We start from the raw sequence: 11808 nt of genomic DNA, 5'->3' as shown, positions 1-11808 counted from the left end.
GAGGGGAAGGATAAGAGTTGCCTCACGTAGCTTGTGCTTTTGATAAATCAAAGTGAGTGGAATGAGGTAAATGGAAGTGTCTTCCAGTGCTGTTCACACTGCTTCAGGTGTGCTTGGAACCAACCTTAGCTGGGCATCAAGTGAGATATTCCCCTGGTTAAGTGCTAAACAGCAGCTGTGTGTTTGGTTAGAAGTGATGTTCTATTGGTAGATTATTGTGAGGCATTGAAACCATCCTGACACTCCAGGAAAAAAACGAACTTTAAGAAAGAATGACAAAACTCAAGTAACACAAATCTGAGGGAAGATGACTAGAAGGTTCTGAATCTGTAAGTTGTGGATGAAGATGTGCTATTGAGCTTGTTTATTGCCTGAGTTCTCTCTCAGAGCTGAGTAGAGGACATAAGGCAAAATATGTGGTAGTGTATCAACAATGACTTAAGAGAATACAATCAGATGTTTTCTCTCGGGGAAAAAAAAAAAAAAGAAAACCAAAGCTAATACTCTACATTTAAAATAGCATCTCTTTGAAATGATGAAATTGAGTTCATACTGTGAACTAAATAAAATTTTCTGTTTTTTCCTAGTTGGTTTGGATGCTGCTGGTAAGACAACTATCCTTTATAAGCTGAAACTAGGAGAAATTGTCACCACAATTCCCACTATTGGTAAGATAAATTCTGATGTCTTCATAATCAATTCTCATCTTTGTTCCTGTTGCTCAAAATTTGTGCTGTAGGGATGGGCTTCTGAAGAGTGTAGGAATTTGCTGTCCTTGCTGTTAGCGGGTTAGGGATGGAGACAAACAGAGCAGCTTCAGGGTAGCTTACATAATCTGGCACTGCCATGGCAGTAACACTCATTCTGTGTCACTCAGAAGATACACCCAGACAGGAGTCCTGTCAACAGCAGCCAGCAGCTGATGCTCAGGGGTACAGGAGCCTTTTAGGTAGCAGTGCTCTGCCCTAACACCAGGAGTCTTCAGCAATTTGTGGTTGAGAGGCTCTTTCAACCAAACGTGGTGTGTTTTGGGTCTAACTGACTTTTCTTTTTAATCTCCCAAGATATAAAAGGTCTTGTCAGAATTCACTTGTCAGAAGTCAAACTTTGAGAAGTTATCTTTAACAGGATTGGAATTATGTTGTCATGTTACCGCTAACTATTTCTAACGGACTCTTTTATTCTAGGTTTTAATGTGGAAACGGTAGAATACAAAAACATTTGCTTCACAGTTTGGGATGTTGGTGGTCAAGATAAAATCAGACCTCTTTGGAGGCATTATTTCCAAAATACACAGGTAAGAGTTTTAAAATAGCAGTGGTTATAACCTATTTTGTAAAGGCTCGTTATGTGCTGTAGTATCTATCAAAAGTTGTGTCCTGTCTCTTCCTTTCAGAAGGGTTCCTTGCTATCTTTCTCAAGTTCTGTGGGATACCCAGGCTTTATTCTTTTAAAGCCATTTAATTTTATTTTTTTTTTTACCCTGAAGATTTCAGTGCTTAGTGGTGAGTGTAGCTTAATGAGGGCAAAGTCCTAAGAATCTGTTAGCATTCTGTAATAAGCCAGAGCAGCTGTTAGTTTGTAAGGAACAATTTAGCTGGGCTTTGCTGATCTATCTGAACTGGTATGGATTTATACAAGAAGTATTATTGTCTAAAGTCCTTCACTGAGCATCAAAAACATACAGGTTTTTTTTTATTTTTTACATATCTAAAACACATGCAGAGTATCTAAAAGTGTCTTTAATATCTTACTACCCATTGCTTAGGAAGTGGCAGTTTCATGCTGACATAATTACTGACATTCTTGGTGGTGTAAATGTAATTCTTTCCTTTGGCTCACAGGCAGTGAGATAAATCACTTACTAATATGGAGGAACTTTAGTGGTGAGGTTTGGCGTTTTGTTCTGTTGGATCTAGAATTGTTTCCAAGACATGTCTGTGCAGAATAAATATGATAGTTGGGTGCAGAAAACTATGAGCTCTAGGCAGACAAAAAGCAGCTAACACTACTGAAATAACAATAATAATTATTTATAATAGGACCAGACTGAAAATATTTTTTAAAGTTGCTTCTGCTGTCTTCAAGAGAATAATAAAAATGGACAGAGAAAGCAGTTCTTATGTGAGAGGTTCACTTGGGTAACACAGATGCTGCTAGAAATAATATTTGGTACAAACATTTGGTGAAGCACTTCTTACAATTCCTGTGCTGCATTTAATGTAATGCTGAGAGAAAAGGGAGGTGTAGGGAAGGGGAAGTGTTAGTTTAGGAGACCTTGTTGGGTTCTTTGTGCTTTTTGTTTTGTTTGTTTTGAAATTAATGATTCCTACACCAATATATTAACTGACATTTCCAATTAATGTTGTGGGTTTTTGTTTTTTTTTAACTTAAAAGTTCTAGCTTAATTTTGCTGTTGATACTCACTGTGTAGATGTTCAGACAGACATCTTGTGTTGCTTGAGCAGGATAAAAAGAACTTTCTAAGAGATTTGCTTTCCTCAAGCCAGACTAATTTCTTGCAGGGCCTCATCTTTGTGGTGGATAGCAATGATAGAGAGAGAATCGAGGAAGCAGCAGATGAGCTGCAGAAAATGGTAAGTGTTGATACTTTCTGAAAGAAAATATCTTTGAGTGTTTGGGTGAGTTTTGGGTGTTCTTTTTTTTCTATTTGGTTAGGATGAATCAGATTCCTGAGCATGTTTAGGAAGTTTTTGCAGTGCATATTGTATGCACCAGGGAGTTCTAGCTTTAGTGCATCGTGTAGTAGCTGCAACTCTGTAGAAAGCTTTCCCTCAAGAACTACTCGTGAGAATCTTTCATAAAGTGTTAAGAAAAATGCAGGAGGTATTTTAATAAATACTTGAGAGTTTCATCAGCAAGGTCCTGATGAACTTAAAACTGCTTATTGAAAAATAGTTCTGCTAGAACTTCTGCGGGGTACAGGATGAATTTTACTATCCAGTGACTTGAGTAATAATGAAAAAGCAGATTATGCTTAAAACAGTACTTAGGTTTCTTTAGTGCTTGTTGTTAACTGAGCTAATGCAGTAACATGGCTGTTTGTTTTTTCTCAGCTTCAGGAGGATGAGCTGCGAGATGCAGTGCTGCTGCTGTTTGCAAACAAGCAAGATCTGCCAAATGCCATGGCAATCAGCGAGATGACCGATAAACTAGGCCTGCAGTCCCTGCGTAACAGAACTGTAAGTGCTAAACTTCTCTGGTTGCTAACTGTGGCTTGCTTTATTAGATATCATAGAATTAATCTCCCTTTAAAGCAAGGGAAGTTTTCACCTTTTTCTGTAGAGAGATGCATGTACCTGCTATTAAACTCTGTAGGACAAAGTTGAAGATCCTCCTTTAAAACAGGTGATCTAGAAGTATAATTCAGTGTGTACAGCAGCGTGTTGCAGGTGTTTTCCCTCACCTTTTTCTGGAAAAATAGAAATGTTCCAGCCTGCCGTTGAAATGTAACCATCAGCGTTTGAGGAGCGTGGGAGGCTTGCCTCATGTCCCAGTGCTCACTTCTCCTCAGGGACAAAATGCTTTGTGTATTCTCATCCCAACAAAGATGCGAGGAAATGAAATGCTTCTTGACTAATTACATCTCATCTGTACAGCCCTTTGAGATACAAGGTTGCTTCACATAAACTATCTATCCTTGTGTAATGCTCATTTTGTTTGACACATCAAGTTTATATGTAGTTGGATGCCCTAGAGGTCCCTTAAATCTGATAATTGCATGCCTGTTTCCAGGAGAGCAATCTTGCAAAACAGAAGCTAGTTTTTCACATATAAAACAAGTGGCAGTTTGTTGTTTTTTTCATCTTGATGCACTAAAATGTATTTTGGCACATGGAGCTTCTGGATGATGTGTAAACCCTACCTACTTTGTCTATACTTTTTTCTAAACTTAGAAAATACTCTGTTCAGTATTGACTCTGGGGTGCAAAACAATGTTTAAAGAGCACTATTCGAGTTTGTGTCTGAGTGTCACATACTGTGATAACTTAGTTTGCATTTTGTCAGTATGTAAACTTCTTTCTGTCTGTGTTCTGTGTTAACAGTGGTATGTCCAAGCTACCTGTGCTACGCAAGGAACTGGTCTGTATGAGGGACTTGACTGGCTCTCAAACGAACTCTCAAAACGCTAACTCAAACTGGATGACTCTTTCACCAGGGACATGTTTGATATAAGTGGTCTAGGCTTGTTACAACAAAATTAGTTTGCATCTTGGTTATTACAATATCTGGAACTGATCTTTGGGCAGGATATTACAGCATTTCAACTTATTTTGTTGCCAATTATTGTTTACCGAGCTACATGTTGCAAAGGTAGCAATATGCTTGGGTAAAAATCTCCTTAACTTGGAAAAAGTGTATCTTCTGATTCTACTTCCCTTGTTAGCCTAAATGCCTGAATATAGTTATCGTGACATCTTCAAGATCTGTTTTGAATACTTTTTTTTGAGCCCCAATAAATTGTTTTAATTTTTTCTCCCTGCTACTTTTAGTTTACTGATGCCCTGTTTCATTCCTCAGACAGTCTGCTGATTTAAAAATGTAGCATTCCGTATATTTATTTGTCTCCCTTGCCAAAAAGAATTCCTAATACTGCTTGTTCCCGCCCAGAAAATGCTCTAAAACACTATTCAAATCCACTGCACTGAGGAACATTTTATTAATCCTTGGGTTCCATCAGCCCAACTTGCCTTTGTGAGAATTGGATTGGATGGGTAGAATAGTTCTGTGCTGGCTGCGAAGAGCTCATGTTGAGGTTGTTTTTAATATTCAGCAGATTGTCTTCCTTTATATTGTATCTTTTTTTTTTTTTATGTTGCATGTTGCTTTTTGGTATCAGCCTGACTATTTTTGCCCAGTGTATAATAGTTCTGCTGAAGTTTTACTGTTTGTTGGTGGACATATCTTCATAATGAGATTTTGGAAAATTCATCAAACTCAATGGATTAGTTTCTTCATAACCCACTTGGAATTATTCCTAATAAAATGATAAAATGTATTGTTCTGCGTATGCTCTTCTTGATTTTTAAGTAGTTGAGCTGTGACTTATCACATACTCATTTTCCATAAACTGAGCTTCATTGCAGCTTGAATGTGAACGTAAATCTCATTTTCACTTGTTTGGGGCTGTACAGAGTGGGGCACAAGGTGGGCAGAGTTGTATACAGTGCAGTAGAGTAGTTGTCATCAAGACCTATGATTCTGTATCTTTTGAAGTTGTAAATCTAGAATTCCTTTTAAGTTGTCCAGATATGAAAATACTAACAGTTACAAAAACAGTAATAAAACAAGTACAAACTGCCTGAGAAGCATGCATGTCTGTCTTGTAGTTGTTTCTGCACTTAAAAACAACTTGGTTTTTAGCAGGAGGAGGAGGTTGGTTAGCTGAAAAGTGAAACACTTGAACAGGCTTTAATCAACGTTGTGTTAATGGTGATGGGCACCCCCCAGAAATAAGGTCTATATAGTTGCTGCTGTGTCCCTTCCCTCCCTGGCATGGTTTCAAAATGCTTAAATTAACTCTTTTCAATCTTTTTCTATTTTTCTGTCTGTTAAACAAATGCAAACAGCTCAATCTTGTGTCTTAATTGTCTTCAGGTAGCTGAAGTATGATTTCATGGCAGATTTGACCTCAGTTCGTGTCCTACAAGCTCAGATCTTGCTGTCCTTCCTCCAAGCAATCCCAGTGCCAAAGTTTGCTAAGCTCAAGCAGGTTTAAATTAAGAGCAACTTCCAAGCAGGTTCTGCTGTACCCATGAGACTGAAGTTTCTAGGAAACAGTTACTGTGAGCATCAATAACTGGAGGAAATTCCAGAGCTCTTGAAATGAGTCAGTGACTCTCCTTGGTGTGTAACAGAAACCCAAGAGATAGAGTTAAGGTAACATTCTGCTTGTAGCTTTAATAAGTTGTGGAATACACACTGGCAGAAGTCAATGTATCTGTGCATTGGATCAGCACTTGTTAATAAGTGTGTTTCTGGTAAAGCAGCTTCTTGAAATAAACCTTAGAAGGAATGCCTTGCTCAGAAGAGCTGGCTGGTCTGTTAGGTGGGCTGTAGTGGTAGTTACAGTGAGTTAAACAATTGTGACACACTAAATTCCACATTAAATGCCTCTTCTGAGACAGAGGTTAGAGGTAGACTTTAAATACAAAAAGTATGGATGAAAGAGGACTGTTACCTTGAAGGAAACATTATTTTTCATATAGGGAGATGAAGTCTTTTTAATTCTGGTTTAATTCTTTAAAATGCTTTTTAAAACCTAACTTGGCTTAGGTAAGCTGTGTTTAGCCACTGCTGTTACAGCATGTAAATAACAGTTGATACTGCAAAGGGTCACTGTGTCTGGCTTTGCCTGCCTGTAGGCTGTAATGCTGCTATAAAATGAGCGATTTACTAAATCAAAGTAGTAAAGATCTTCAGCCTCATTTTAAAATAGGGATGGGGCTGAAGGCTACAGCTTATACAGTAAGGTGGGAGTCAGTGTAAAAGAAAGAATCTCCTTCCTAAAAAGCTAGTCAGAGGCATATGCTGTTACAGTGCTCTTTCCTTTTCTGCACCGTTGGTTAGAGAAGGGAAAGCAGCATGCTTGTTCTCTCTTAATGCCAGCTGAGGAGGTAGCATAACAAATGAGCGTACTTCAAAAATGCAGAGAACATTGCTTGTTTTTTGGGAGGTGGCTGGGAGGTTCTTTTCTTATGTGGAGGACATGGAGAATTCCAGCTGCTGGATCACACGCAAGCTTAGAATTATGAAATAAAATGGAGACAAGTTTGATAGGGTTCTATGAATATGGGATCTAGAAGTCATTCAGGGAAGAATTAATTGGGCAAGCTATAGGCAAATATGTAGGGGGAACAAAGAAGCTAAAATCACCTTGTGTCAAGTAGGAAGTGCCATGTATAACCTTACAGATGTAAATACATCTTGGGAGCACAAGGAATATCAAAGGATTGTTTCCTGCACTCCCCCAGAAATCACAAGTTCTTTTGAATTGTCTTTTTCCTAACCTACATCCCAGTACTGACACTTCCAGGCATGCCTGCCTAACTCCTGACACGGTGCTGCTATTGGCAGTCAGCCTGTGCTATTGCATTTTACTAAATTAAACCAGAGATGCTTGGCCTGAAGATTCTCCAGCATTAACTTGTGGAGCTGAAATTCCTTCCAAAAAATATTAAAAGATTATCTGCTCTGTGTAGGGGCCATCTAATTGGGCCTGTAACAGTACCCTGTTTTTGCCTTATCACTTGGTTCCTGCACAAGCCAAGTGTTCTCCTTTGTCTACAAGGAGACAAAAGCAGCAGCCCAGACACCATTACAGGGATTAAGAGGAACTGCCTCTGAAGAGCACAGCACAGTAGGGACTGTCAACATAGTATACCAGTATGAAGAAGTTTAGAAGAAAAACTTACCTCTCTCAGCAATTGGAGCCAGCTACCAGCTTCTTTTACCACGACAGGGGCATGAGTTGTGGCACCTGTTCAAAGTCATCTTTACTTTTAATTCATCTGTGAACTAACAAGTGGCTCAGCCATCCTCTTTGCTTTCAGTTCTTCGACATCTTCCTTTAAGTACTTTTCTAGCTTCCCTTACAGTAGGGCATTCTATCACAAACCTTTATCGGGTGATATTGCTTCTCAACATTATGATCTGAGCACGACCACATTAGTTAAGAACTGCATGGCCATCTCAATATTAGCATAGATGGCAGAGTTCCAAGTGTTGTTTTACAAGTAACTGAAGTAAACACAGCATTGGATTTTAGCTTAATCTTCTGGAGGTTTACCAACTGGAAGAAGTTCTGAATTACATTTTTATTCTCCTATTTTTCTTTTTTTTAAACAGTCTTTTAAGTCTTCTACCATATTTATGGTAGACAGTTGTAATGTAGACTCTTGTGTCTACATCACAACAGTGTTTCTTTTGCTTCTTTCAAAGTTAAGCTGTTGGGTTTTTTGTTTTTTTTGTACTATCACATTAGGACTTGTTTTGCCATGCTAGGCAACTGTGACTGGAGAGAAATCAAGCGAGAACTGGCACAGTCAGAAAAGGAAGCTTATTAGGTGAAAGATGATGTAGTGAAATAGTTTTTAAGTGCTGATTGTTTCATATGGACTAATTATGCAGGAAAAGTTAGTTAATGACTCATACCCTTTCCAACAAATTCAATGAAGATAACAATAAAGCAGGTTTCCCAGCATCCAAGTTACCTGGACTAGACTAGTTCCACATGGAACAATGTACAAGGAATAAAACCAGTATTTGTGTTTTTCAGTATAAGTGCTTATTATAAAGTTTTAAGTAACTTGTTTCTTTAAAAATGCAGGCAGAGATGGATACACCACATCATTCATTCTGTATCTCCCCACACCTGAAAAGAGATTATTAAATTATGTTGTTAGAGTTCCCTCCCATCCCCAGCTGGCTGTCCTAACCTCAAATACTACTACTAACCATAGACAACAGATGGAACAGTAGATGCAACCTATATATAGAATCCAGTTTGAGTAAGTGTTTAAGTGACCCTCACTACCCATGCTAAGTGAGCGAGCAAAGTGCTTCCAAGTTGATTATCATCTTAAATTTAACATAGCTGTTGACTGAACAAGACCATTCACTGATAATTAAAGAATGTTTTTTCAGAAGGCAGCAGGTACAGTGATCATGCCACTTGCTAAAAAACTGGCTGATAAACTCAGCTTCTGAGTTTATTTTAAAAGCTCTATCTTATGACAGTAACCACAATGAGCTGAATGAATCCAAACCATGGTTATTTCTTTTCAGATTCTGCACCTGGTTCTGATCAGAGTTCAGTTTGTACACTTACAAATAAGATTTAATTCATATATTCAACAATTTTAGTCCTTTAAAAACCTGTAAAAGGATATACAATCCAACTTTCAAAACTCTACAGCTGAAATATTTTTTTCTATTGGCATATAAAAAGGGAAAGGAGAAATTGTTGTACAAGTTCATGTTAGCGGTGAGATAACCTTCAGTAGCACCATTAAACACATTCACTTTTCTTAAATTACTCTCATTTTAGTAGCATACAAGCCAGGGTTGAACCTCAGTTCCTCAACAGTACATCAATTTGTACAAAAACCCCAAAAAGCATTATGCAAAAGCCAATCTATTTCCACTTCAAGTCACATACGAGTGCTATATGATCTGAAGGATGTGAAACACTTGGCAAAGCCTGATGGGTTGTTACTTCTTCATGACTTGGCAATGGAATGACCTGTTCAACTTCCAGAGCATTTCTGTCAATGAAAATGTAGTCCAGACATCCATAAAACCCACCAACATAGTTTGTATATGCAGGTTCTCCACAAGCACTCTGTAGTTTGAAGGGATGGCTTAGAGGCATATTGCACCTTTCCTCTTCTCCATTAGAGGCCCAATCTTCGTGATCTTCAGCAATGCCACCAGTGTTAATAAAACCGTAAGTTCCAGATGATGGTGTACTATTAAAGTCTCCACAGAATATGACTGGTATATTAGGGTACAAGTCACATGCTACATACTTGATGTGAGACAAAGCTACAGCAATTTGGATGAGACGAATGTTCCCACCTAAAGATGTAAAAATAAGTTACTTTGTAAAGGCACCGGAAGAGTTTTTCAAGTTGTTCATTTAGATACGTGTCACATAAAGCTCTGAAACAGTACTCGTGCTTTAAATTCCCCATGTGCTGTATTTCAGAATAGTTTTCATAAATAAAGATGTCTTTGATATGTGACCATCAAAACTGTACAGCAGAGGACATTTAATTTTTCTTCCCATGAATTTAAAAAATTATGCACCTTAAACACCCATACTGCAGCAGCCTTTTAATTCTTGGAAACTATCCTTACAGTGTTTTTGAATGGCACAGAACTAAAACAGAACTAATTTAACGGAGGATAGTCTCTTCTTGAAAGCTTCAGTAGCCCAACTTGTTTCCTGTGATAAAAGCACCACAACATTGCTCCTTTGGGTACAACAGGATGGGGGAACCATGAGCACCCGAGCTGTACTTTATCGTCCACATTTCAGGCAAATTGTGTTTAATGTGACTGTTTTGCATTTGTTTGGATTCTACTGCTGGCCTAGCAGATCACAACAATCTTACTGTAAGGAAGATAAATAAATCTAGTTTATCTAGCCAGGTTTACATCACTGAGGTAGGGAATGGGCAGAAAATCCTCAGTTCCACAAGTAAAGGCAACAGCTGCAAAAGAATAAGGAAGAAAGCAGGAAAATTACCTTTTGGATGCCAGTAGAGATGGGTGTTAGCTACACAAAGCTTCCTAGAAGGATCAGTTTCAGACTGAAGAACTGAAACCTTTAAGAAAAGAAGCCTTTAATCAGTTTTAAATAAAGGTTATATATTTAAATCAAATACATTAGTTAGCTTATGCTTTCACAACAATCCAGTCCAAAGAATCTGATGCTTAAAACTAATCAATGGCATGGCTCCTAAATTGAGTCTATTTATCCTCTATATTAGGTATGAATTTCAGCCACTTACATTGCTAGTGTTACCACTACAGAACTACACCAACATCTGGATATTTGATAAGTGCTCTGTCAGTAGCTTTCTGGTTTGACCACATTTTCCTTCAATCCATTCAGTAGTTTTTCATAGTATGTTGAAAATGCATTAATCTCCCCCCCCTCCTCTGCCCCTCCAGTTCTTTCCTCACTTTGGGGTCAGAAACAGAGACAGAAGAGTCTCTGGCTTCAGCAAACTGCAGTGCTGTATTCTTGTGAAATTAAACTTGGAGGTGACTTCAGTTATCGAGGAAAGTTTGTTACTCATTCCATTGGAAACCTGTAGGAGCATTTCTGAAATTCCTGACAGACTTCTATTAGCTCTGCAGGCTGCCCCACCGGGCCCCACAAGCTCATAGATATGTCCATTCTTATTTCTCCACCTCTGCGTTTGGTGGCATTATTAAAGCAGGCTAACTTAGGTTAATGTCACAACTGGCAAGATTAAGTTTAGTGACATACCTATCACAATACAGGATTGAGCAGTGAAACAATGGGCAGCTAATGCCCCACCTGGCCCAGCACTTTTACCAGCTGACTTCACCTTATGGCAAAGAAAGTAAGCTGGCCTTTTTTTAAAGTTTTACATTATTGCCTACATAAGGTTACTTAAAGCCTGCCTGTCAGCACTGTGTTTGCGCTGCCCCGCCCCGTGCACGACCAGCACCCACTAACGGGCACATCCCAACACTGCCCACAGTACTGGGCTGCGGCTGCTGGACGGGGTGGCCGCAGATACCTGCAGCACGGAGGATCTCTGCAGCACCTTGTCCCGCACCACGGGGTACCGGCCCAGCTTGTCGCGCAGTTCCGCGTGCGGCGGCTCTGACAGCAGCGCCTCGCTGAACGTGATGTCGTGCTGGCTCAGGAGGCTGAACTTGTCCCTGCGATAGAAGGTGGCCAGGCCCTCGTGCTGCTTCTCCTTGATCTTGAAGAGCCCCTCGAGCCCGAACGCGTCCAGAGCCGGAGCCAGGCTATCGGCGAAGACGGATTTGTCCACCTCCTGCAGGCAGACGAGGTCGGCGTTGTATCCGGCCAGCTCCTTCTTCAGCAGGTTCTGCCGGTAGTCGACCTCCAGCGCGTACGGGGCGCAGTACGGGTACAGCACGGTGCGGGAGAACTCGGTCTGGGCATAGGCGTCGGCCAGGATGTTGTAGGAGACGGCGCGCACGGAGCCGCGGCCGCACGCCTTGCGCGTGTAGAGGTGCCGCGCGTCGAACGTGCACGCGCCCGGCCCGGCCTCCACG

At 39.9% G+C, this 11808-nt stretch overlaps 2 protein-coding genes across 2 annotated transcripts; one reads left to right on the top strand and one right to left on the bottom strand.

The window, feature by feature from the left end:
- Window positions 1-518: 518 nt before the first annotated feature.
- Window positions 519-5020, top strand: ARF4 (ADP ribosylation factor 4). Its single transcript, XM_010718496.2, has 5 exons — window positions 519-668; window positions 1188-1297; window positions 2526-2597; window positions 3078-3203; window positions 4068-5020. The coding sequence occupies exons 1-5, from the start codon at window positions 533-535 to the stop codon at window positions 4152-4154; spliced, it is 531 nt and encodes a 176-aa protein (XP_010716798.1). The 5' UTR covers window positions 519-532; the 3' UTR covers window positions 4155-5020.
- On the bottom strand, window positions 4822-11807 carry PDE12 (phosphodiesterase 12; the record flags this gene model as incomplete). Its single annotated transcript, XM_003210086.2, has 3 exons — window positions 4822-9600; window positions 10274-10352; window positions 11301-11807. Coding segments are annotated over 3 exons (1029 nt in total), but the record flags the coding sequence as incomplete, so codon positions are not given.
- Window position 11808: the final 1 nt, after the last annotated feature.

The sequence above is a fragment of the Meleagris gallopavo genome, chromosome 14 (genome assembly GCF_000146605.3).
Source record: "Meleagris gallopavo isolate NT-WF06-2002-E0010 breed Aviagen turkey brand Nicholas breeding stock chromosome 14, Turkey_5.1, whole genome shotgun sequence".
Lineage (NCBI taxonomy): Eukaryota > Metazoa > Chordata > Aves > Galliformes > Phasianidae > Meleagris > Meleagris gallopavo.
This window is presented reverse-complemented; position numbering and strand designations above follow the sequence as displayed.

Excerpts from the sequence above, each read along its gene's own strand:
- ARF4 (XM_010718496.2), top strand. The coding sequence starts at position 533 with ATGATGAAATTGAGTTCATACTGTGAACTAAATAAAATTTTCTGTTTT. Across the intron at positions 669-1,187 it reads CACCACAATTCCCACTATTG|GTTTTAATGTGGAAACGGTA; the intron begins GTAAGATAAATT and ends CTTTTATTCTAG. Across the intron at positions 2,598-3,077 it reads CAGATGAGCTGCAGAAAATG|CTTCAGGAGGATGAGCTGCG; the intron begins GTAAGTGTTGAT and ends GTTTTTTCTCAG.